Source organism: Sphaeramia orbicularis, chromosome 16 (assembly GCF_902148855.1).
Source record: "Sphaeramia orbicularis chromosome 16, fSphaOr1.1, whole genome shotgun sequence".
Classification (NCBI taxonomy): Eukaryota; Metazoa; Chordata; class Actinopteri; order Kurtiformes; family Apogonidae; genus Sphaeramia; species Sphaeramia orbicularis.
In genome coordinates, this window is record NC_043972.1 from 25,827,596 (window position 1) to 25,854,830 (window position 27,235).

Below are 27,235 nucleotides of genomic sequence, written 5' to 3' on the forward strand. Positions count from 1 at the left end.
TGTCAAATTGTGTCATTGATGAGTCAAACTGACCAAACAGATGAATCTATCAAATCATCATTTCCTCTCTGCATTACGCCATCTTCTTTGAGTAATGATAATACTGGCTAAATACAAATGTTGCATAAATCAGACATGCCGCTCTGCTTGGAAAAATTGCATTACTATAGTAATACAGCCACATGTTACTTTGGTAATACAACCACATGTTACTATGGCAACCTGTCCACATGTTACCACATTTTCATGTCAACAAAACAGAGACTTTTCAATATTTTACTCCAAAGTGTAATTTCTGCATAGTTGAACATAATATCTAAAAGGTTTTGTCCTACTTGATATCAATTTCTGTCGAGAACTGCATGTTTTGAATGTTTGCGTAAAGCTTAAAAAATTGATGTCTGTTTCAAATCCATGTGTTTCCGAGCAGGAATTTTATATTTTTCACCTAAAAATTTAATCTCCCCAAATTTTGTTATACATAATGTTAAAGTGCTTCTAAATACCAACTCAAATATGTCTAATACATGCATATAAGTTACTCTGCTTACATGATGGAGACTATTGAACACGAAATGTGTCCACATGTTACTGCTTGATAAATTTTTTGTTGAACTAAATGAAATCCTGTTGATATAACTGCAGAGGCTGACATTGTAACTGTGATTTTATTCATTGTGCAGCTCTGGTTCCTTTTATACATTTTTTTTGACTGCTCAGCATCTTACATTCAGTTAAACCCTAGACACAAGTTCACAAGCTGACATCTGTTAGGTAAGACAGCGATCTAAACCATCCAAAGGTCAGTGATGTGAATTAACTGTCTGTGTGAATCATGTACCTCACTGGTACCCAATTACAGATAACAGCATAGTTAGGTGGACATGGACTCTAAAGGGCTGCAAGCCACTGGGGTGAATTCTGGGATTAACTAAATGAGAAAACAGCCTTGCATGACTTCTATAACCTGCAGAGGAAAACACCTCTTGAAGTTTCTTACAAAACAGCAGAAAAGTGCAGACAGATAGAATCTAAATATTAAGTCAGCAGAGGCAAAAACTGGTTTTAGAGCTGCACTCCCTGCCCTCACACAGGTAGGAAATGTAATATGTATCACTCATCAAATAGTGAATGTGTTCAGAGGTATACAGTCTGTGTGAGATGACAAATGCAAGCTCTGTGATGGATTATTAATGATGCGGAATACTATAGTTAATAAAACATGAATGCAAATGATAGTTGTTCTGAATTCAAGTAGAAAAGGAAAGGTTGTGATGTACAAAAACAAGTTGTGCTACTTAGAGAGCATTTTCTTTTAGTTTCTGTTGCAGTTACCTACTGCAATTATTATTCCAAGGTTCAACACAGTTTGATTAAAAAGAAAAAAAAAAAAACATCTTTAAAGTGATAATATGTAATAACTGGGGCTGTCAAAATTAACACAGATGAATCCATTATCCCGATTAATCTGATAAAAACTTTTAACACAATAAACCCATCTACAGCACAGAATGACTCTGAATGTCATGCGTTTTGGGCAGTTTGTCCAAGTAGATTTACTGTCGCACATGCACGATTGGGCAGTCGATCCGGTAGTGACAGGCAGCAGAACCAACGCATAAACATGGAAGACACTAAACAGCACACTGGCCCAATGGATGGAAAAAAAAAAAAAAAAACAAGTGGAAAAAGCCAAGACAGAACAGTTATTTCAAGTTGTGGAACTGTTGAAGGTGTAAGTGTGTATACATTCCCTACTTTCTTGAGTGTTTGCTCATGCAAAATGAAACCCAATTAATATAGATTAAAAATGAATGATATTTAATCGTTATTAATCAACATTAATCCACAGCAACCCTGTAATTAATCTGGTTAAATTTTTTAATCGTTTGACAGCACTAGTAATAACAAAACGGCAATGGATTCCTGTCGTTTGCACTACTTAGATCAGGGGTGTCAATCTCATTTTAGTTCAGTTCCACATTCTGCCCAATTTGATCTCAAATAGGCCAGACCAGTGAAATTATAACAGTGAAAAAAGTAAAATTATATTATGATAAGGTTTACATCTACAAAGTTTCCTTAAAAATCTGAATAACATGAACAACTTGAATTGCCTTAAGAAAACAAGTGCAATTTTAACAATATTCTGCCTCAGTTTAGCAGTTTATCATTTACACATGTGCGTTACAATCACAAAAAACATTTAGTAACAGGCAGAATATTGGTAAAATTGCATTAACTTTTCTTAAGACATTTCCATTTGTTCATATTTGTTCAGGTTTTTTGTAAAAAGTATAGTTTGGTAATGTAAACATTTTCATGTAATTTTACTTTTCTACACCAAAAAAACAAAGAGAAAATTTGGGGTTGTCATTATTTATAGGTGATTATGATTATATATTACTGGTTCTGAACCACTTGAAATCTAATTGGACTGTATGTGTCTGTATGTGGAACCTGAATTAAAATGATTTGGACAGTATTGATTGTTAATCTCTTCAGTGTAATTTTTGCATTTCACAAATTCATCCCGCGGGCTGGACTGGACCCTTTGGTGGGCCAGATTTGGCACCCGGGCCGCATGTTTGACACCTGTGATTTAGATGAACCATCCCCTGACCTAAAACAAAACCAAAATATACAAAAAGTCATACTTATTCCTAGTTCTACTTGAGTGTTATTGACTTACTATCAAAACTATCAGAAGTTCTTCATACATAAAAATGGATAAATTTACCCATACATAATTTCTAGTCCACAAAAATTACTCTGTCATGAAGCAATGCAAAAAAAAGGGATGCAAGGTATCCCGTCCAGCAAGGCCCTTACTAAGCACCAAGTGTGCCTTTTTGGCACACTTGTGGAATAATGTCAAAAAAATTTTCATGCAGTTTGTTTCTAATTCTTTTACACTTTTTTCTATTTCATCAACTGGAGCCATAAATAAAAATACCAAATACTCAATAATTGTCACATTTTTTTAACCCTTTAAATGCCATGTTTGTAATGTAAACAAACCCTTTTTTTGGATGGAAAAAACACACAAAAATATATTTTTTAAATATACTACATAAAAATTGGATCACATATTATTTGATTTGTGCAGCCTGGCATATGTCAATGATTAACAGCAACATTGGTTAATTTGCATTATTATTTTTGGTGCTAGGTCAAATGTTCAAAAATACTAGCATCTGTCACAAAGTGAGCGTAAAATGCACACCTATAAATCAAACTATTAAATATTATATATGGATTTATTTTTCTGCTCTAATTTGATTTTATTTTTATAAATCAAGGTCAGCCCAAATCATACATATCAAATGGAAGAAATAGTGCGTTTTTGGCACACTTGGGAGACAGATGCTAGTCTTGTAATTTTCTTTTGTTTACAATGTGTAAATTTTAGTTGGTGGCCGGAATTTTAAAGATCATACAAAAATGAACAACATTTGAATTCTAACCTTATTTAAATTGTGAAAAATAATATGAAGTTTTTTAACATGAAGTGCAAAGTGTGCCTAAAAGGCGCATACAGATACCGGAGGGTTAAGTGAGTTCATCTTAACTTCTAATCTTTAAACGGTGTTATCTAAAAACTTAGAATGTTTGAATATAGATGCTAAAATCATAACTATATTCAACGAAAAGGCGAACAGCTAACACAGTTTTAGGAAATGTCAAAAACTGACATTTGACAGCAGAGGAGTCGATTAATGGTATAAACACCAAAAGGCATGATTTTAAAACTATGGCATGACTGATAGTTTTATGACTCCTTGTTGAGCAGTACATATTGAATTTATTTTCGTTATTACTAGTGTACATGGCAATTGCTATTTTGTCTTGATCATCTTTATTTATTAATGTTTTTGCTCAGATATTAGTTCCTTGTACACAAAATTTTTTTTACTTTTTTCTTCTGCTCAAAACAAATAAATGAATGAATGGAAAACAAAAGGAATAAATAAAAATGCAGGTAGATTTGTATAAAAATATAATTGATTTTAAATGTGTGTTTGGAAACAAAATGTCAACAGAGAAAATGATAAAACAGAGAATTTAACATGACCTAAATGTTATTCTCAAATAAAAGTGGCTCCAACAGGTGGTTTTTCTCTTCTCCTATTAAATGCAGTTCATTAATACTTCAATGAGCCAGCACTGTAAAGTTTAATGGACTTGATGAAGTGAAGATGTCAGCATGGCCCCTCTCAGTTAATATCCCCAGGGATTTGTATGTACGCTGAAACAATGAAGCACACACACACCCTGAATAGCTGACATTTATTAATCTCTTTTTAAGATGCTCAGTGACTTTTAAAGATTAGATTTGTCTAAAATTGGTTTTGGATGATCTTCACAGCAACACTTTCGCACCACAGTCGCATGTTATCGATAGCTGTCTGTGGATGTGATGCTTCTATTTTTTTTTTTTTATGGCTGTTGACAAGAAATCCAGGACAAAGTAATGATTCACTAAACCAGCCATGTGTGAAATACAGCGCACGTGTACGATAAAAACAGAACATGGAATATGTAGCAGTAAAGTTAAATCACCCAAGCTTCACTTAACATGTTATTTTCTTAGTCATCTTCTGAGCCATTTTTTCCCTGCAGATCACAGGTTCAGTAGCAGAAGATTCATTCAGAAAAGACATTTATATTTAAGGACTAGACTTAAAGCTGTATTTTTACACATTTAATATTATACCTGTGCTTCTCTGAATGGTTGATTTGGCAAAATACATAACCAGATCTATCAAAAAGGTTATAACTATGCACACACACTTCATGTTACACTATATGTTGTCATATTGCCCCAAATTACACATAAATCCATCTTAGCATCAACCATAGTAGCATTTGACACATCCAATTATCCATAATAATACCCAAACGCTAAATAAACAGCCATACATATTGGAATCTAAGTGAAAAGAATAAAACACAAACACTTATCTTCCATGAAAATAACTTTTTAAGGTTCAATACGTTCTTGTTTGTGCCATATCTTTTTGACATTGTTGGTTTAAAACACCATATTTACTTTTTAGCTTGTTGTCGTTCAGCTGTTCTGGCTAGAAACAAGACCTCTATACTTTCTTTTGACTTCAAAATTTGTTACTTAGTAATTTATTCGTCCATTTAACAGAACATGATATATACACATACGGTTTGAATTTCTATACTAAACATGGGCGAAAAAGGCATAGGCTTAAGCGACAGCTTATTTATGCCTACCCTATTTACAAGAAGGAAAGTTGCAGAAATAAAACAAGATAACAAGATGGCACAGTTTTAGACAATAATATAAATAAAACAAATAATCTAATATAATATAATATACTGCATATCTAATATAAAGCAAAATCTTAGATTTATACTGATAATTGGCTTACTTTACACTAATATTTTAGATTATTGAATACCTTAGTTTTAAACATCCTTTTTAAATGTAGTGACTGATGTGCATGTTTCTAATTCTTTAAGGTTATTCCATAAATTTACTCCAATTACAGATATGCATTTGCCTTTTGTGTTGGTCCTTGCCCTTGATTTCTTGAAAATCTAGGTAGATGGATAATATATACCAGGGGTCTCAAACATGCGGGCCAAAATGGGGCCCGCTGAAGGTTCCAATCTCGCCTGTGGGATGTTTTTGCAAAGTCAAAAATTCCAGTCTTGAAAAAAAAAAAAGCTTGAATTAAGGAAAAAAATTTGGAATTAAGCAAAAATATCTTCAATTAAGTAAAAAAAATAAATAAATCTTGAATTAAGCAAAAAATCTTGAATTAACACCTTCAAAATTTGTCTTTGTTTTGGTGCAAAAAATAACTTTAAATGATGAAAATATTTACATGTACAAACTATCCTGTAACAATAAAATGTGAATAACCTGAACAAACATGAACAACCTGAAATGTCTATTTCCTCCCTGTTACTAAGTGTTCAGTGTCTTTGGAGATCTGCTCCATAATTCGCATATAGAAATGATAAGTTGAGGCATAATATTGTTAAATTTGCACTTACTTTTCTAAAGAAATTTCAGTTTTTTTCAAGATTACTCACATCTTTTTTGTCCGATAGTTTATAAACCTAAGTACTTTCATAATTCAATGGGTTTTTCTCTTTACACTAAAACAAAGACAAAAATTTGGAGTTGTCATTATTTATAGGTTATTATTTTATTGGTCCGGCCCACTGGAGATCAAATCAGGCTGAATGTGGCCCCTGAAAGAAAATGAGTTTGAGAGCCCTGATATATACTCTTTGGCCACCTTTAACTTAGTTGTTTTTGCAGGGTTGAACTGTATATATATATATATATATATATATAATTTATTTTTCATTTTCTTTTCTTCACATACAAGAAAATACTATGCACACAGCCTTAAACGAGAACAAAAAACTAAACTAATCAGATTCTAAAGGGTTAAATTCTCTATTTAGTGTGACCCATCTGCCCATGACAAGAAGCAGCACAATCTGTTAGAAACATCTGACATGAGTTGAATGACACCTGGGTTAGAGTTAGGGTTAGGGTGAATGCGATATATCTTGCATTGTCTGAACAAATGGGTTAAAGACATGTTAAGTGCAAATGGACATCACACTAAGTACTATCACTGTGGTTTATAGAAGCTGCTTTTTTCCCCTGAAACTTCTGTTTTAAATTCTGTGCATTCTTCCCATATATCAATATTGTATCTTAACACAGAAATGTGGTCATTATTATTTTACTAAACCAATAAAATTATAGACTTTTGCATAGGGCTGTATATGACTGACAGCTTTAACTAGACTGCTCTCAGTAAAGGTGCTGACCCAGACCTTATACTGTATCTGATGAAAATATCTAACTCCCTTTATATGAGATTTTGTTAGTGGCTGGAAATGTATTTTCACAATACAATATATATTTATACCCAAACAAACAAACAAAAACACACAACACAATATAAATAACAGTGTGCATTTGAATCAATACAAGGGCCAAGTATGTCTGCATAGTGAACTCATAACAGTATAATCTAATTGATCCTGTGACCGTGAACTTTAACCTTTTGAACCTCAAATTGAGGGGTGACCAGGGAGAGTTATGGTCAACATTACTGCTGAGTTTGATCAGCGTAGCTCTGTTTTCTATAGGGCTACAGTGTGATAGAAATCCTACAAAACAAATAGGCACATAGACAGACCATACTCACTACTCTACTTACAACCTGATTTCATCATCATAATCATCACTGTCATCATCACCGATCACTGTTCAAGCTCAAAATTCAATCAAACACAACTCTACAGCTCTGCTCCATGGCTTGTAATAGAAACAACAGTGTCGGCTTTGGCTTCACTTTATCACAGCATCAACAAACAGCATCATATCATCTTATCTCTATATTTAGTCATTTGATTTGGACAGAGAGGAAAAAGCTGCTGCAAGACTGTTTTTAAACTGTAATTGTGGCTCTTTTTCTTTCTTATTTTCAGGAGTTAAATGAGTATGAATTTGGTGGTTGTAGCACCTCCCAGAAATAAAAGCAAAGCACTTTATTTCCATGACAGACTGAATGGATTTGGGTGCGTCTATGAAACTGGTCCCTAAAAGCAGAACAGAGGGGCTAAAAATTAAAACCACATGTAGACTAATGTTATGAAGTAAGTTTGAAGGCACTTTGAGTCTATTTAAAAAATAAATATTTACTGGGATTATTCTGTCTTCACTAGTGTTTGTGAACTAGCTGTACAGATAGCTAACAGTTCTTCAGAGAAAACACCCAGGAAGCTATTTGCTGTTTTGGATATTTACTTGATGACTGTAAAACAGTACATACAAAAACAAAATGTATGCATGTATACTTTCATTTTTATGAGCAAAAAACATGTGTAGAACATTAAAACACAATCTATCAGTGCTTTGTATATGTAATTCATACACAACATTCATCTATAATAAGCTACAGTTCCAAAATACAAAAAAAAAAAAAACGGCAGTTAATAATAGCGATTAGCACGATGCTAAAATACATGGAAAATCCCATAGGTATGCTAACGCTATTAGCGTCTTCCGTTAATGCACGAAAACAAAGTATTAAACAACACAAAGAGCCTCAACCGACTAAATACAGTGTTTAAACATCTTAATATATCACAATACTTACAGACAGATGTGTTTGTCGGGCCAAAAAACAGGTAGCTGGTCTGTAACCGTAACCCAACTGAGAAGACCTCTGTAGTGGTCTAGCAACTACAGTAGCCCTGAACAGACAAAAAGTACGAACCCAAACTGAATTATCTGTGTCCACCAGGGGGCAGCACAGGGATAAAAGCGAAACAATTTTTCAGATATAATATTTTTGACGCGTGCATACAAAAATCTGCATGTAACACGCTAAAAAGGACACGAAAATTACACGCTACTATTTTTTCGAATATCTTTTTACTCTCTCATAGGTACATTTTGGGAATCGAAGTAAATATGCAAGGCAGAGTGTTTCACAAAAACAACCACTTTTGCAAAATCACTCACATGATTTATTTGTGTTTAAATGGGCAGGTTCTGCATGTAACACCAGTGGACACGACAGATTACACACAAAACCTGGAGTGAGACTGAGATTCATGAAAAACCTGCATGTCTGGATTAGAAAAACCACTAGGATCATCAAATTTAACACAGTGTCTTATTTATAGCACTGTATAAGACCATCTCAAGCCATGTTTTCCAGATCAAATGCACTGACACCTAGGTAACTTTTCCTGTCCCAATTGTGGTCCTATGTTTGGCCCCAGTATTTTCTTAAAAATTCATTAATTACGGGATGGCTCAGAGGAAGAGCATAATTTTTTTTTGCCTTTATCTGAGGTCATCATTAGGTACATCCTGGCGGGATATACTGTATGTCCACATTTCTCTTTTATTATTGCAGTGTTTTTCAACCTTGGGGTCAGGACCCCACTTTGGGTCGCCTGGAATTCAAATGGGGTCACCTGAAATTTCTAGTAATTGACAAAAAATTAAAAAAACAAACAAACAAACAAAAACTTACTAATAAAAAATGTATGGTGAGTTGAGAGAGACAGTCACAATCCATAAAAGACATGACAAACTGAAGCTGAAACTGAAGCACTGTGGTACTGTTTATCTTTCAAATGTTCATTGTGGTCGGTTTCAGATGCTGCAGCTCTTTCATAATTCATAGTTTGAGTTATTGTTTTTTATTAATTGTCAGCTTTGTAAATCCAAGCTGGACTGACTGTACATATCCTGACCAAGGAAAATCAAATTCTCACTTTGTGCAGTAATCTACACCTGGCTTTTCCGCTTCCGTCCACAATAATATACATTATATAGACTAAATGTTGGCTAAAATTAACGTTTATTTACAACATAGTCTAGCAAACTATTAAATGATCCAAAACAAATTAATTTTAGCAAAAAAAATGTCTCCGTTTTGAATGTCTGGGGTCACCAGATATTTGTGATGGTAAAATGGGGTCACGGGTCATAACAGGTTAGGAACCACAGTATTATTGGGTCTAAAAAGCTGGCAAAGTGTTAGGTACCAAAAAATGAACCCAGTTTCATGGAAAGACCCATTTCCATGTGAACACAGAACATAACACTTCAAGTGCTAAATGTTGGACTTGTGGAAAAATGTAGAGTTTTGTGGAGTTTCAATCTTTTTCTCTTCAAAATGGTACCTTAAATAGGTGTACAAAGGTGGGTAAAGTACAGTACAATTACTGTCAAACCACAGAGAGATGCAACATGCTTTTTACAATTGGTGTATAAAAGTCCAAACTCTGAAGCTCTAATTTCTTAGCACTTATTTGAGGCCCAAAATCACCTGGAACTGTCCACTGATTGCATTTATTGCCTCAGTTTACAACATATAAATCAGTAAAAACCAAAAAAGTAGCCAAGTCCAGCATTCAGTGGTGGACATCCACTTATTTGGCAGTGCCACGTCTAGGCCTGCATACCATCTTGACTGCCAGTCGGGCAGCAATCTGTCTCCTTTCAACAGCACTCATGCGATTTGAAACACTTACAGTAGGAATTAAAATAATATTAGAAATATGTCTAGCGCTATCCCCACAAAATATATAAATATTAATATGTAGCCCCAGGTATAAGCAATCATAACTTGTGAAATCAGGTTTGAGTAAGCTCAAATTAATTGCACTCTGCCTTTCCAAGATAACTCATTTCATGATATTTGCCTTTTTCAGTATTTGCCACTTGCATGAACATTCTGTGCCTGACATAGTAATAGTAATACTGCTGAAAAAGGCTGACCTTTAAAAAAAATACATTAGAATTTCTATTGCTCACCTGCTCTGCTAAATTACATTTAGTTTAAAGGTCACATTTGTTTGTTTGCAAAACCCACAAGCCTCTATAGTTAAAATTACCAAAAAGCTCATTTTGTTAGCAGGAGGGCAAAGCATTAAATGTCTGCAAAAAAGCAATTCCCTTAAGATTATATCTGGATAAAAAACAAAACAAAAATACAGGACATTCATTTCATTAAGCACGAATGAATAAATTGTGTATCTATATTAAAATGAACTCACATGTGAGATTATCAGGTTAAATAAATACTGCAACTTTGCAGCAGGATGTGTGTTTGTAAGGTTTAAAGGAGCCTCTTCTGCAGCTGCTAAAATATATGTTTACTTTTCTCAGGCAAAGAAAGTAAGTGAACCTCTACAGGCAAGTGAGACAATTATAAACCCAACTTATTAGGACAGGGAAGAAACGGCTAAGAAGTACTTAACACCAAGTTTTAAATATCTTAAAAGAATTGCTAATTAAGCTTTTTACTCTTGGGTTACATGTGTTTCTCAGTGTTAAATACACTTGTTTTCCTCTGCAAAGTGCAGCTTGACCTGATTAATGCTATTTTTTTTAGAAAGTTCAAGTCCACAAGGGGCGTGCATGGATTTTTTGTGCTATTCATTGTCTGTTCTGGGAAATATTACTTGTTTTTTTCCCACAAGTGCATCCAGGATTGATGCTCTTACCTGCCAAACAACCGGTTCCATGCTGGTGCCTGAGGTGGAGAGGCACACAATCAACACAATGGTGTGGGAGGCTGAGGTCAGGACGCTGGCGATGATGGCGTCCCGCATAGAAAATGGTAGCATGGTGTAAACCACAAACACAATGAAGAGGAAGAATGACACCTGTGGAGAAAGAGAGATAATATTACACCGCTGCAGGATCGGGGGGAAAAAAAAATGAGAGAATGGAAATGAAAGTGACAATGATGATTCAACAAGATAAGATACAAACAACATTTCTGAGAGAGTATGACCCACTGAGTCTGAACACCACCAGAACTGCTCAGTTAAATCTGCTTGCAGGAGGATGTAAATACACGCTTATATGCATATATTAGGCCTGTAACGGTACACATACCGAACTGAACTGTTTCTGTATACACCTATTCGGTTCGGTACATACCTGTACCAAAACGGGACAGTATGCTGAGAAAAAGAAAAGAGAATGAAAGACGTCGGTCAATGCGTAACTTTAAATCAGCGCAAGTTCCACACGGACATATTGAAGGAGCGCACATTGACCCGAAATATGAAATAGCAGCTGATATAAGGTTAAAAACAAAAAAACAACAACAACAATAAATATAATGTCAACCTAGAAGGAAGAGATTGAAGACCCTCCTCCATCATTACAGTCCTGTTTGGGATCACTACGGGTTCAGGTAAGGCTGTGCATTTAATCCAAATTCAATTATGATTTCGATTATTACACTCAACGATTACAAAAATTATGTAATCGAGAAAAAACGATTATTAATTTTGAGTTGTTTTAATTCACGCGCATGCAAACTACCATGAGCTGCTCGGCCCCGCCCCCCTCTAAGCTACAGCTGCCAGCTAGCCGGCTGGTCCACCCCACCAGGACAGTTGGACTTAGCGGTCTGGAAAAATGGCAGGAGAATCACAGCAGAAGCGCTTGGTAAACAAAAAAGGCAAGTCAAATTTAACTGCATGGAATCACTTTGGGTTTGACGAAGAAGACCAAGAGCAAAAACACATCACGTGCAAAAAGTGTTTCGTAGTTGTGTCCGCACCGACCGGTAACACAACAAACCTTTGTAACCAAAGTTTAACCACTGCGACCGTTATGATAATCTGATGAAAAACCAAAACATAAAAAAAAAACAACTCCGTCTACAACTTCGTCCGCAATGCAATCTTCAATCTCTGAATCTCTTTACACTGCAACTCCCTACTCAACATCGGAGAGACACCAGAAGAAAACAGACTCCATTGGCCATTACCTGGTTAAAGGTATATGCTCCATTAACACCACTGACAACTGGGGCTTCAGATAAATGGTGAATACACTGGACAAACGCTAGGTTTTGCCTTCAAGACATCATTTTACTGGAGCTGCTACTACACTGAACATACTTGAATTTATAATTTGCACTTTACGTGAGTTTTTTTTTTTTTTTTTTTATTGCTCCAGTTCTATGGGAAGTCTACAGCAGTTTAATTCCAGTGCACTATTCGTTTACAAGAGGAAACAGACTTGAATTTACAGCATACTTATTTGCATTCAAAGATTTTTTTTGTTTCCTACAAAAGTGAACATACTTTGTTTTAGTGTTTAAAAGCTTTATTTATGTTTAAATAGTATATTTTACATTGTTTTGCAAAAAAATAAAGGATTTTAAGGTAAACAAATAATTGTTTTTAATAATCGTGATTTCAATTATTGCTAAAATAATCGTGATTATTGTTTTTTTCTATAATCGAGCAGCCCTAGGTTCAGGTGAGAGACAACAACAGGGAAAGAGACATGGATAAGACGAATGTTATTTGAAGCCTATGTCCGGTAGTTCTCAAACACTTACACTAGCTCTGTCTGTCTGTCTGTCTGTCACACTCGCTGTATAATACAGGAATAGAACCTGGGATTTGGATGTTGAAAGTATGTAAAGTTTCACGCCAGTGTCAGTTATGGATGGCACCCCCACCCCCCGACAAAAACCCCAAAAGAAAACATCCCCCCCTCTGTGTTTTTGACAAATCACACCCTGCATACACACACACACACACACACACACACACAAATACACAAAGTGGCCTAAACAGTTTGTTTTCTGTCCTAAAATAAATAATTTGGTTAATTTTGTTGTCAGTGTTGCTCTTAAGTTTATTAAAAGAGAATACGAGTTTATACGAGCACTTCATGTGGATTGTTTTTTGTTATTTTTATGCAGAATGTGAAGTGACAGAACTGTGATTTGATTTTTGTTGTTTGTTCAAAACTACCTTTCAGGGAAAAGTGCAATACTAATGTTTAAAATACATTTAGTAATATTTTATTTATTTTATTTTCTATTTGATTTATTGCAGCAGAGTTATATTACTCCTTTTTTTCTAAATTCTATTGTTTCCAAAAATTGGGGGGGAAATGTTCAAAAATTCATAATAAATGCATTAAAGACATTTTGAGGGGTTTTCTTTCTTCCTGTACTGAGCTGAAAAAAACTGAACCGTGGCTTTAAAAACCGAAAATGCACCAAAACCGAAATTTTTTGCCTACTATATAGCATCTATAATACAGGGCATTAACCCTTTCATGCATGAGTTATGAGAACCTTAATGGGTCAAAACACAGTAATGTCCTGTCAGAGAGAGAAATTTAATTGATTGCCATTCCAACATTTATTTCAATATAAAGTAGCTCCTTGTTTTGGATAATCCCTTATGGTCCAACTAAAGCTAAAATGAATTTAAAAATAAAAATGTGGGTCAAATTGTCTCTAAAATGTCCCTTCAGAGAGATTTTGAATAGTGTTTTTTGACCCTAATCAAAATATTTTTCCTAAGTGTTTTTATTCCCCTTTAGGCATAAAAAAAAACGATGCAATCGAAAAAAATTTTATGAACCTATTTTCATGGAGTTGCAAAAATATCCACTCAGTTGGACATCATGCATTTAATTTTTGAAGCAAAGAAACCTGTATTTACTGATACACTGTGTGAAAAGTAGGAAATCAATAATTTTAATGCTGCTAATCTGATGTTTTGTCACATTTTAACATACTCTACAGGGTGGGGAAGCAAAATTTACAATATTCTGAGGCAGGGATTGAAAGACATTGTATGACCAGTTGGTTTATTGAAAGTCATGAGAATTTAAATCTTCAAATCATATTTTACTGCATTTCTAACGGTCTTGTTGTCTACCTCAAGTTCAATTGCCATTTTTCTCATGGATTTGGTTGGATCCTTTAGGATTTTGGATTTGAAAGCTTTAATAAAAGCTTTGGTACGTTTTATGTTGCTTCCTCCACTTCCAGACTTTCTCGTAATAGTTTTGCTCATAGTCATTCTCTTCTTTCCATTATAAACAGTCTTTATGGACACTCCAACTATTTTTGAAATCTCCTTTGGTGTGACGAGTGCATTCAGCAAATCACACACTCTTTGACGTTTGCTTTCCTGATTACTCATATGGGCAAAAGTTTCTGAAAAGGTATGGATAATAGTGTTAGGTATGATTATGACATCAATATATGTTTGGTTTCAAAACAATTGATGTAGTGCCTGCTGAGAAAAAAACAACTAAATGTCCATTGTAAATTTTGCTTCCCCACCCTGTAATAGTAATTACTCACTTTATGGAGATAACATGCAAAAAAAAAAAAAAACGTTTTTGTTTAAGAAAAATGGCTAATTATAGTCTATTAACAATAACAAGCAATTCATTTACACTCAAACATGTTACTGCAGATCAGGTTTATCAAAAACAGCAAAGTTACAGTAACAGTATGAATTACAGTGAATGAGGTGATGCATAAGCGTCCACTGTGTTGGTTGATATGGAACTAAAACAATAAAATCCACGAATATACAAGAGAACAGCTGGAGAAAAACTGTTCACTGTAGTGACCACTATGCAAGAAAGGGTTAAAGTGAGGTTACTTAAGCTCCCCTGGTTGCAGGAAGCAGGAAAGGGAACAATAAGCTCTCGTGCTTCAACCCTGACACCTCTAATGTAGCATGTGGAGTGCTTCCCTTTTTACCTCCACACATATACACAAATAGACACACACACACACACACACACACACACACACACACACACAGATCTTGATATGCCCTCTACTGCAGGGTTGAAGGAGCTCATCTGTTGCTTCGCATGGATAGAGGGACCAGTGTTGTCAGTGTGCAGCCAGGTGCCACTTAACCTTTCCTGGGTTATTTTCAGGGCCAGTGGGAAAGCAGAGGTTAGTATATAAAGTGTAGTTAGATGAAAAAAAAAGAAAGAAAGAAAGAAAAAAAGAAACTGAAGTAACAGAAAGCAAGAGAGAGCCTGAAGATGAGGAAAAACAGTACCTCCTCTGTTAAGCTTGGGTGACTAATGAACAGTTTAGGGGTGCTACTTTCTTGCCTAATTAGTGTAAATTACAGCAAATATCAAAGCATGATTCCTCATCTAAAAGACATGACTAAAAATGTACTGTATATTCAAAGTACTAACATTTGTTTGTGCTTGGAACCTCCCGCTGCTCCACTTTAGAAATAGGCAATGCATGAATTTATCTCCCAACATGCAAACTCTTCAGGGTTTCCTGCTGGCGTATGGTGATTTAGGATCTTCTCAGTAATTACAATAAAATGCTCACAGAATGTTTCATATTTTCACTAAAGTCAAACACTTCACACCTCATTTAGCACATTATCTGCAACTGACAATGAAGGAATTTACAATTATTTTCTTAACACATTGAAGCTTGTCCTTAGATAAGTAGAAATAACTACTTCTCCCACTCAGCTGCTTACAGTATATAAATATGATCAACCATGTATGTAAGTGTTTAACTTATCCACTCCTTTCTCATCAGTAAATAACGAACCAAAAGATTCAATGGGGAGAGTGAGCACCAGAGTGGAAAAAAGAAAATTACAAAAGCAAACACTATTTTCTGATTCTATCACAGCGCTTATATTCTATAAACACACAAAGAATTTTCTTATATATAGCTGAGGCACAAGTATCCTCATTTCTGCAGTATGTGTGGTTGACAGGTCTGTTAGAGCAGGGGTGTCAAACTCATTTTAGTTCAGGGGCCACATTAAGCCAAATTTGATCTGAAGTGGGCCAGACCAGTGGAAAAAAATAACATAATAACATATAAAAATAATGTCAACTCCAAACTTTCCTCAATGTTTTAGAGCAAAAAAAGGAAAATTATGCAATGAAAATGTTTATATCTACCAACTATCCTTTAAAACAGTGTTTTTCAACCTTGGGGTCACCTGGAATTCAAATGGGGTGGCCCGAAATGTCTAGTAATTGATAAAAAATTTAAAAATGTACTAATATAAAACATATGGTGAGTTTAGAGAGACAATCCCAACACATAAGACATAAACTGTGAAGCTGAAACTGAAGCACTGTGGTACTGTTTATCTTTCAAATGTTCATTGTGGTCAATTTCAGATGCTGCAGCTCTTTCATAATTCACAGTTTGAGTTATTGTTTGTTCAGTATTAATTATCAGCCTTGTAAATCCAAGCTGGACTGACTGTACATATCCTGACCAATGAAAATCAAATTCTCACTTTGTGCAGTAATGTACACCTGGCTTTTCTACCTCCGTCCATAATAATATACATTATATAGCTTAAATGTCATCTAAAATTAATGTTTATTTGCAACATACTATAGCATAACTATAACTATTACATGATCAAAAACAAATTAATTTCGGCAAAAAAAAAAAATCTCCATTTTGAATATCTGGGGTCTCCAGACATTTGTGATGTTAAAATGGGGTCATGAGCTAAAAAAGGTTGGGAACCACTGCTTTAAAACAATGTGAAAAACATGAACAAACGGAAATTTCTTAAGGAAACTAAGTACAATTTTAACAATATTATGTCTCAGTTTATCATTTACACATGTAAATTACAACGTACAGATCACAGTGGATGTACAAATACACAAAACATCTAGTAACAGGCAGAATATTGTTAAAATTACACTTCAAATATCAACATTTCAAAATGTTGATATTTGTTGAGGTTATTTGTGTTTTTGTGAAAAGTTAGTTTGTTTTAGTGTAAATACAGTAAAATGACATGCAAATGTTTACATTTACAAAGGGAAAAATTTGGAGTTGTGAGTATTTATAGGTTATTATGATAGCATTTTACTGATCTGACCCACTGTAGATTAAATTGGGCTGCTTGTGGTCCCTGAACTAAAATGATTCATATCTCCAGTGTAATTTTTGCATTTTACAAATTAATCCCAGGGGCCAGACTGGACCCTTTGGCGGGCCGGATTTGGCCCCCGGGCCACATGTTTGACATCTGTGTATTAGAGGCAATAGGCTGAAGGGTGTGTGTGTTCTTTGCCCAGTTTTGTCTCTCAGAGTGGAGTATAACAATAGTTGCTTGTTTTTTTTAGTTCCATTCTATCCATGTGCACAGATACTCTGTAAATGGTACATACTTTGCTTTTAGGCAGTAACCCTGACAATTATCTCAGGTAAAAAACACATATTTATATATAAAAGGGGGGTTTCAACCTCCACGGGTAGCTTGGTTCCGACACCCCAGACACCAGCACAAGGAATAAGCAGATCAGAAAATGGATGCATGGATCATTTTTAACCTTTTATAACTTAAGACCCACTTCCAAAATAAATGCGAACATAATGACTATGTGTGTTTTGCCGCTGTCAGCTTTGATGTCTGAAATAAATACTCTACCCGCAGAGTCATTATTTCTCACCATCTGCTGTGGAACTTTTACTTGTTTTGATTATTGTGTTACTGCATCCAAGGAAACGTTAAATGACTGATGTATAACTAGTAATGCCAGGCACAACAAACCCCGCCCCTTGCATGTATTGTAGCATTTTTGGCATCGATCCAGCTGATGTCATCATGTCTGTTAGAGGCATTTTTTTGTGCTTCAGTTAAACTCATATTTATATTTAGATTTGATTTATTATTAATAATTTATGTATATTATATGAACGTTGAGTAATAACAGCATAAGTCTTGACATCATTGTGTGATACAATCCTACTGGCTGCTAAGATTATAAAAACGTAAAGAAAGAGCAGCGGAACCGGAAGCCCAAAGCCTGGAGCATCACAGTCTTTTGACCGTCATGTCATTTAATTTAGAAATTCATCCTTTGTTTGTATCAATCTAAGTTTTAAGTAAAGACCACACAAACAGAAAAGTTGGATTCCAGACCCTTTGTTTACTGATACATGTCGTGTACAGAAGAACTCCGAGGCTCACGGCTAGTGAGTTATATGCTCACTCACAACATCTATGCATGTGCTAATGTTAATTGCCTCTATATACGTGGTAAGTTTGAAGTAAATTGAAACAAAATTGATGTTTTTAGAGACATTTGAAATGCTGCCCATTATGAGTAAATGGGAGAAGAAAAAAGAATTTAAAAATTCATAAAAATTCAAATTTTTTGATCTACTTTTCCCAAAATGTAATGACATATATTCTGGGTCACTGGCAATCTATAAACCCAACTTGGTATGAATTTAACCAACAGTTTTGCTGCCACAGACATTTGAAATTTTGCCCATTATAAGTGAATGGGGGACAAAACAAGATTTTAAAAATTCATTAAAAACAATTTGACCTTTGACCTACTTGTCCCAAAATGTAATGAGATCTATTCTGGGTCACTGGCAATTTATACACCAAATTTGGTATGAATTCAACCAATAGTTTTGCTGCTAGAGTGTTAACAAACAAACAAACAAACCCAAAAACAATACTCCTTGCCTCCCCTTTGGGGGGCGGGGTTAAAATGGACACAGTGACAGCTACGCAAAAGTTAAGACAAAATATCTCAATCTCCCTCTGGTGGTTGGTTACAGATAAGCTCATAAGTCCAACGCCATCCATGTTCCCAAAGGCATCTTCAGACTGTATTAGATATATTTCATGAGACTCATTTGTTCAGATTATCCTCTCTCTTATCAGTTTGATTTCAATGATTTCTTTCATTGACATTTGCATGACAAATCTATCAGTATTATTCAGATGCATGACCAGAAACCAATACATCACACAAGCACCTTTGATTATTTGAGTATTTTGGTTTCATCTACACACAAAAAGTGTTATGCAAAATGGATCCTTACATAGTCTATCAGGAAAGCAAATTGTCTTTACCCAATGATACTTTGTGACAAATTACACATTATAATTTTATATTGTCTATTTATGTGCTTTTTTCAGCCCATGTCAAATACCCATCATCATCAATACAATTTTTTTTTTCAATTAAACATGGATTTGATGGTGACCTAAAGCCCACTAGTTGAGAATGGCTGATACAGTATGGATACAAATGCAGCTGCTTGATGCGGTGTAAATTCATTGTACTCCAATTGAAACATTTGAGTCATTGTGAACCTACAAGACCCAGAGCATTTAGATTTTCCTCTTATGGATTATTAAGGGAGATGTAATTTATTTGCTCTGTCAGAAGAGAAATAAGGAACCATTAACTTACTTCCCAATATAAAAGAGAGTGGCTAATTGCTGCCAAATATCATCTAGTACAGCATCATAATCTGCTTAGAGGCCAGAATGCCTTTTTTCTAAATTAATGTTCTGAAATTCAATGCTGCTAACTGAATCATGAGACTGCACAGAGGATAATGGAAGGGCTGAGAGTAGAAAGACACCTGCTGACTTCTCCTACGTACTTACTAGTAATAAAACAGTCAGGAGCTTCCTTCAGTGCTGTTAAAGCCATCCTATCACACCAAAAGGACCATCTCTCAACTAAGTGGACAAGGCTTTTTTTTTTTTTTTTTTTGGTGGTTCATTGTGAAACACTCAAATCTGCGTCAGCCAGGATGATGACACGGTGGGGGTTTGTAAAACAAATTATAGAGATGGAGTGTCCGATTACATCAGGCTTTTAGTCTACAGCCTGTGACTAAGATTATTATACAAGGTAGATTTACAGTAAAATGTGGGGTGTGGGTACACATCTATTCTATACTCCTGATCAAAATCTTAAGACCAGTTGAAAAATTGCAAGAATTTACATTTTTCACTTTTGAATCTTAAGAGGCTTCTAAGTAGAATTTCAAAATCCATTAAGAAAAAATGGGAGTGAAACACAAAAAAAATACTGAGTAAGAAATTTATTAGATCTTAAGATTTTAACCCATAAAGAGCCAGCGCTAATTTAATATCAGTCCCCAAACGAATTTTTCTCTAAGTGATTTATCACCGTTTATTGCAATATGATCTTCTTCATTTTGTGTTTTTTCAGTGTAAATCAGGTATTTTCCAATATTTAAATCTATGATCATGTAGATGCTCATTAAAGTTCAAATTAAAGTTGAGGATTATTTTATTATTATTTAACAGAGAAAACTGATGAAAAATGACTTTTTCAGTCAAATCTATCATTAACTGAACATAAATCAAGCATCTCCATCCACTGTCATTGATCCAGCTCCATGGGTTTTACTGGTGAATCAATGTTGTAGAAGATGACAGTGTTTCCACGTTCACTACAGAGCCTCTGAACGTCCAAATGGGTCACATCTGATGACCATGAAAAGACGAAAAACTGCATTTTACACCAATTATTTATGTGTATTGATCAGATTAGTGAATTTAACAGATATTAAACATTTACATCAGTAGATGTTTTTAGTCACCAGTGAATGTTTGGGTCTTTATGGGTTAAGATCCAACAGTGCAAAATGTAAATTCTTGCAATTTTTCACCTGGTCTTAGGATTTTGATCAGAAGTATATGTGACCATGTGTTTTGAGAGTCATGCTACCTCTAAAAAAATCCAAAAACTCATTTTATAACTATGCACTTTCAATTATACAAATCTAATTAAATTGCTTTATACTGTTTATCTATGACAGTGGTGGGTCTATGGGGTGACAAAGGGATTTCACAGGGTGCCATGGGATGGTATAATGGAATATTTATCTAAATGGATTCCACAAAAGATGTGCAACAATACTCTATTTTCATATGTACCCTGAATCAAACACTACTAAGACCAGGGTCCAACAAAACTGTGCAATTCTTAATAAATAAATGTATTAATATCAAAATGAAATATTCAAATACAACTATCATTTTTGCTCTGTAAGAATTGCAGTACTTACCTCGAAGATGTAATGGACCACAAGAATAAACTAATTTTAAATCACTTTTCATCAACTGATTGTCAGTTTTAATACTTTGAGAAGCTTGTGGACATAGTGGCGGCTTGTTTTTAGACAGGACTGTGCAAAAGTTCTAGGCTAACATTAAGCTTATCGGTTTAGTAATGTTAAAAATGACCACACATATATACAGTATTTATCAGTCTGTGTATTAAAATACAATCTGGATATATGGGGAGTATGTACAGCAGTAAAAACAAAACTTTCAGGGAAAAAAAAAACAGCTTCAAACAAGTTGTATTTAATCTATGGTTTTAACCCTTTCATTCAGATGTGATGCTTTCATTTTCAGATTTTTTTTATACTCAATTTCATTCAACATGTCAGATATTTCCAAGTTTGTGCTGCTTCTTACCATGGGGTCACACTTAATAGTGTCTTTAAACTGTTTTTTCTGAGTCTTTTAGGGCTGTGCACATATTTCCTGTATTTTCTTGTTGTATCTGCAGGAAATAGAACAAGAAAATATATGCACGATCATTTCAACCCTGCAAATACAACAAAACTAAAGGTGGCCTCAGGCTTTTGTGCTGTACTCTATGTAGAGTTTTAAGAACACAGCAGTTAGATTACCACCTGGGTGGTTAAGGCTCAGTGGAGGGGATGTGCCCCCTGTAGATCCACCCCTGATCTATGATATGGACAAAAAGATGCAGCAAAACCCATGTGTGCAGGTTTTCTCTCCCAGTAACAGCTTGACATATTCATAGAGAGATTTTTTGTAAAGCTCCTGCCTCTTTTTTCCTCCAGTTATTTCTTTTTTTTTTTTTTTTTTCTTATTTTCATATTTTTAAAAAATACTTCAAGCAAAAATTGGTTAAACTTTCAATCATAAGAAAATACTTATGTTTTCATTCTGTTAGGGGTCATCCATATTTTTCAGAGACGTTACAAGAGAGAAAAAGCATCAGAATCTGAAAATGTACACTTTCTTTCGGCAGCTTTCGCCTCTTGATTCAGATAAAACAACTAAGTATAAATACATGACATCCTGACTGGTTTCATACTGTTAGGGGAAACTAAATCAATTTTTCCAAACTTCCATGTTGACACATGCAGTCTACGTCTAGGTCTAATCTGAGATTGGTGAATAGATGTCAGTCACATATCTGACCTCCCCTACCTGTCTGAATACACCTGTGATTGGACAAAATCAGGCTGTCAACGGCTACATTTTCTATAGTCTGAAGGAACGGATGGAATTACAATATGATAAAAGGTAACTGCGGATTTTTACTGCACAGCCACAGTAAAAACTATCAAGCACTGCAACTTTAAAGGTTCAGAATGTAATATTTAGTGATCTCTAGTGAGGAAGAACCAAATTAGCACCCTGCCTTCAGCAGACCCTGATCTACGATGATCGCTTAAAACAGAGCAGTCCCTGTTCTGGCCTTGTTTTGTCAGTTCTGGGATCTGTGGTTAAGTGGAAGTTAACACTATGTGATGTTTTAATGTAATGCTTGTCAAAAAATGGAAAAAAGAACAGTGGAAGTTAGAGAACTTCTGTGGAAACATTGGGTCATAACACAGTAGAGTCGCTTTATATAAACGATTCATTTTAAGGTAATGAACATGGAACGATTGTCAATTTGTGTAATTATACACTAATGAAAACAAAGTTAGGTACATTAAATTACATTTCTGCGATTAGATCCACCTGAAACCTCACAAATCGTACACACTAGACCAGGGGTGTCAAACTCATTTTGGTTCAGGGACCACATTAAGTCCAAATTGATCTCGAGTGGCCAGTAAAACAACAGCATAATAACTTGTAAATAATGATGACTCCAAAGTTTTCTCTTTGTTTTAGTGCAATCAAAATTAAATTATGAAAATATGTACATTTACAAACTATCCAAACAAAAATAATGTGAACTAGAAGCACTCGGAGAGCGCAGACCTCCGCCAAGGCTGATCAGTGGCCCCCCCCCCCGTGGGCCCCCCCACCCCCGATCACCACCAAAATTTAATCATTTCTTCCTTATCCCATTTCCAACAAACCCTGAAAATTTCATCCAAATCTGTCCATAACTTTTTGAGTTATGTTGCACACTAACGGACAGACAAACAAACAAACAAACAGACAAACAAACCCTGGCAAAAACATAACCTCCTTGGCGGAGGTAATAACCTGAAAAAACTGAGATTTCTTGAGAAAAATAAGTGCAATTTTAACAATATTACACCTCAACTTACCATTTATACTTACATATTACGGATCGGATCTACAAAAGGCACAAAATATTTAATAACAGGAAGTATAATGTTAAAATTTTACTTCCACAATTTCAGGTTTTTCAGATTTTATTGTTAAAGGATAGTTTGTAAATGTTAATATTTTCATAATTTAATGTAAGTTTTTACACTAAAACAAAGAAAAATATGGACTTGTCATTATTTATAGATGTAATGTAATATTATGTTTTTCACAATAAACAAAGAAAATTTGGAGCCATTATTTATAGGTTAGTCTGCTATTATTATGTTAGTTGAGATCACATTGTCCTGCATGTGGAACCTGAATTAAAACGAGTTCGACAGCCTTGACTGTTAATATCTGAAGTGGAATTTTTGCAAATTCATCCCGTGGGCCGGACTGGAACCTTTGGCGGGCCACTTTTGGCCCCCGGGCCGCATGTTTGACACCTGTGCGCTAGACCCTTGAAGAAACAAAATTAACTGACGTAAGCAAGAAAAATAATGCTAGTGAATTTGTTGTGTGGTGTCTAATGAATTTAGTCAGGAGCAAAGAAATCGCTTAATTACTCCTAGTCTTTACATGCTACCCTGCAGTTCTCTTTATATGTCTCCCATTTGTATCACATGTCTATTTTCTATTTCTTTTCTATGTTTCTATCACACTTTCACCTTGCATCCTTTTCTCTTGTGATCCGAGCTGGCAGGGTTTTTTCTTTACTCCAACGCGTCATTCCCTCCATTCCTATTCTACAGCCTAATGACGCTGGTGGCATGCTCACAAAAGGCTGTGTGCAAGGTGTGTGTTTGTGAGTGTGTGAGTGAGTGTGACAGGGAGGAATCAGGAGGGAGAAAGGAGACGACATAAGGCAGGGTCCAGACATCTCACAGTGAGGGGTAGAGGCTGGACCACACAGATAAGCCCTGCACCCCATCATCAGCAAAATGAGGGGGCTTTGTGAGGACAGGATAAGCATCCAGTTGATTCCAGGTTTTTGGAAAAGTAAAGTGCAATGTATACCAAGTACCTTTAGGAGAAAAGGTTTACGCAGGGAATATTTAACTCCTCTGCCCTTTTCCATTTACCCTACAGTGTACTGCACTACACTTGATACTATGCAGTGTGGTTTTACTCTCCTACTGTCTCACTATTTCTCTGTGTATAATAATACAATATAGCAGATACTGACAGCTGTAACATGATACACTGGACCCTTACAGCATGAAGACAAACCACTTGTCATTCAATATGCAGATAAAGAGGATACTACTTACTACTACGCTGGATCTAGATTCATATGATCACAACAGACATATCATCAACATCACATGTCTTGTATATTAACCCTTTCATGCATGAATTATGAGAACCTTAGTTGAGATTTTTTTTTTCCTGAGTTTTTAAAATTCCTCTTTAGGCATAAAAAAAACAAAGCAACTGAATTTTTTTTTATGAACTTATTTTTCATGAAGTTACAAAAATGTCCACTCAGCTGGACACCATGCATTTAATTTTTGAAGCAAAAAAAACAACAACATGTATTTAAAACTCATCAGCAAATGAGATACCGTATGAAAACTATGAAATACAAACATTTTTCATGCGGCTAATCTGATGTTTTGTCACATTTTAACATACTCTAATACTAGTTATTACTAACTTCATGCAGATAATATGCAAAAAGACAGTAATGGTATGAATGTCAGTGTATGGGATGGTACATAAGTGTCCACTGTGTTGGCTGATATGCAACTAAAACAACAAAACCCATGAATATACAAGAAAACAGCTGGAGAAGAACTGTCCACTGGAGTGACCACTATGCGTGAAAGGGTTAATAACCCTTTACTGGGCAAGTGACTATTTTTGGTCATTTCCACATACATTACAAGACAGTGAGTCAACAATCTCAGGTCCAATGTGGTCTACAGGGTCCGCAAGGTCCACCTCTGCATGAACAGTGAGTGTACCTGCTTTGTTAGGTACCATGAAATAATAATAATGGATTGGATTCATAAAGCGCTTTTCTAGACACAGCTGCCCTGGGGCAGACTGACAGAAGCGTGGCTGCCAATTTGCCCCTCCACCACCAAACATTCATACACCAGTGTGGGTGGCACTGGAGGCAGGTCCAAGGACACAATGGAGTGACTGGGACAGAGCAGGATTCGAACCGCCAACCCTTCGATTATTGGACGACCCGCTCTACCACCTGAGCCACAGCCGCCCCCGTAATGGTACTAATGTAAGGAATGATGTTCAAAGGGATCATGTGGATGTGGACAGGGGTCTGGATCAGCACTTATGTTAGTCTAATGTTCAAAAATTCGTGTCCCTTTCAACTTACATGTTTTTTTTAGGGTTTTTTTTTTTTTTTTTGCCACTGTTAGTTGCTGTGCACTATTTTTTTCTAGTCTTTTTCTTTTTTTGACTTTGGCCTATTTTTGAGTGACAATTTTGGAGAGATTTTACCTTGTTGATTGCGTTTCTCTGGGTTAACTACTTTTTGTCCTTTGTCACTGGTGCTATATGGTTGAGCACTCGTGGGGCGGCTCTCTATCTTTCTCCTCCTCCTCCAGCGATGCCAGCGTCCAGAGTGCACATGTCGAGGCGCGCATCCACTCCACGCAAGTTTCTGCATCCCAGCGTGGCTTTTTGTTAGCGTTTCCTTTTTGTTTGGCCAGGTGGATCTGGACATCCTGTTTTCACTTTTCTTCCAATAGGACTTATTTTGTGGTTTGTTTTTTGATAGGGTAGCAGTGCGCTGGCAGCTTCTATGGCCCTGTATAGGGTTGGCCTGTCCAGCGCACCGTCCTTATGTTTACTTTGCCGGTCCACTCTGGTCTTTTCTTTTGTTACTCTGGGCACGAGGTTCTAAAGGGGTTTGGATTCTGCTCAATTAAAAGCAGCTTGTTTTCAACAAAAGAAGTGAATCAACGAAGAACGAAACAATAAAATAAATTAAATACAATAAAATATGTTCTTTTGAATTATACTCTTTGACTCCGGTGTCCTTTGTAAATATGTTTCACCTTCGGGTTGTAACAGCCACTTACAGACAAGGAACCAAATATGGTAACTTCATTGACCTTACTTTTCTACATGACAATAAAAAATGTAGAAAATTTTTACAAAAGTAATAAAATCTTGTTATGACCTCCAATAACACACTAAAGTTGGAATGTTGAATTTCAGAGTATTTCTAAGAGTGAACTATAAAGGGTTAAAAACTTACTTTGTACATATTCTATATACAAACTCTGGATTTAAAAAAGTCCCATGTTTTAATATTTAGACTTTAAATTTTAATGAGTAAAATGTACTCAGATTGAAGAAAATTTTACTCTACTCAGATAACATTTAGTCCCTCTCTGAAAAGAGTAAAAGTTACTCTTTGGGTAGAGCTCTCCAAACTCAATATAGAGCCAAATTTACTTGTTTTGAGGAAAATACTTTTGACTCTGGAAAAAATGCTCAGTATTTTTACCTGTGTAGCTTTGATTATAGAAGGCAAAGCTTTCTTTTTTTGGACACCTAATATTGCTGAACCTACACCTGAGCAACTGAAGCAACCTCAGATCATAACACTGCCTCCACAGGCTTGTACTGTAGGCACTAGGCATGATGGGTAAGCACTTCATCTGCCTCTTTCCATCACTCTGGAACACAGTAAATCTAGACTCATCAGACCACATCACCTTATTCCACTGCTCCACAGTCTAAGCTTTATGCTCTATCCAACTGATGGTTATTGAATAAATAAGAAGCT

At 35.4% G+C, this 27,235-nt stretch overlaps 1 protein-coding gene and 1 long non-coding RNA gene across 3 annotated transcripts in view; one reads left to right on the forward strand and one right to left on the reverse strand.

Annotated features, from left to right (window-relative positions):
- adcy2a (adenylate cyclase 2a) overlaps positions 1-27,235 on the reverse strand; it is a 109,933-nt gene that overhangs the window by 65,974 nt on the left and 16,724 nt on the right. For both annotated transcript variants that reach the window (XM_030157780.1, XM_030157782.1), the window contains exon 3: positions 11,038-11,199. In XM_030157780.1, coding sequence (XP_030013640.1) covers positions 11,038-11,199 — 162 coding nt within the window. The remainder of the gene's footprint in view (positions 1-11,037; positions 11,200-27,235) is intronic.
- LOC115435402 (uncharacterized) lies at positions 14,807-27,115 on the forward strand. The gene is made up of 3 exons (XR_003937691.1): positions 14,807-14,817; positions 17,969-17,978; positions 26,983-27,115. It is a non-coding gene; the product is annotated as an uncharacterized LOC115435402 (long non-coding RNA).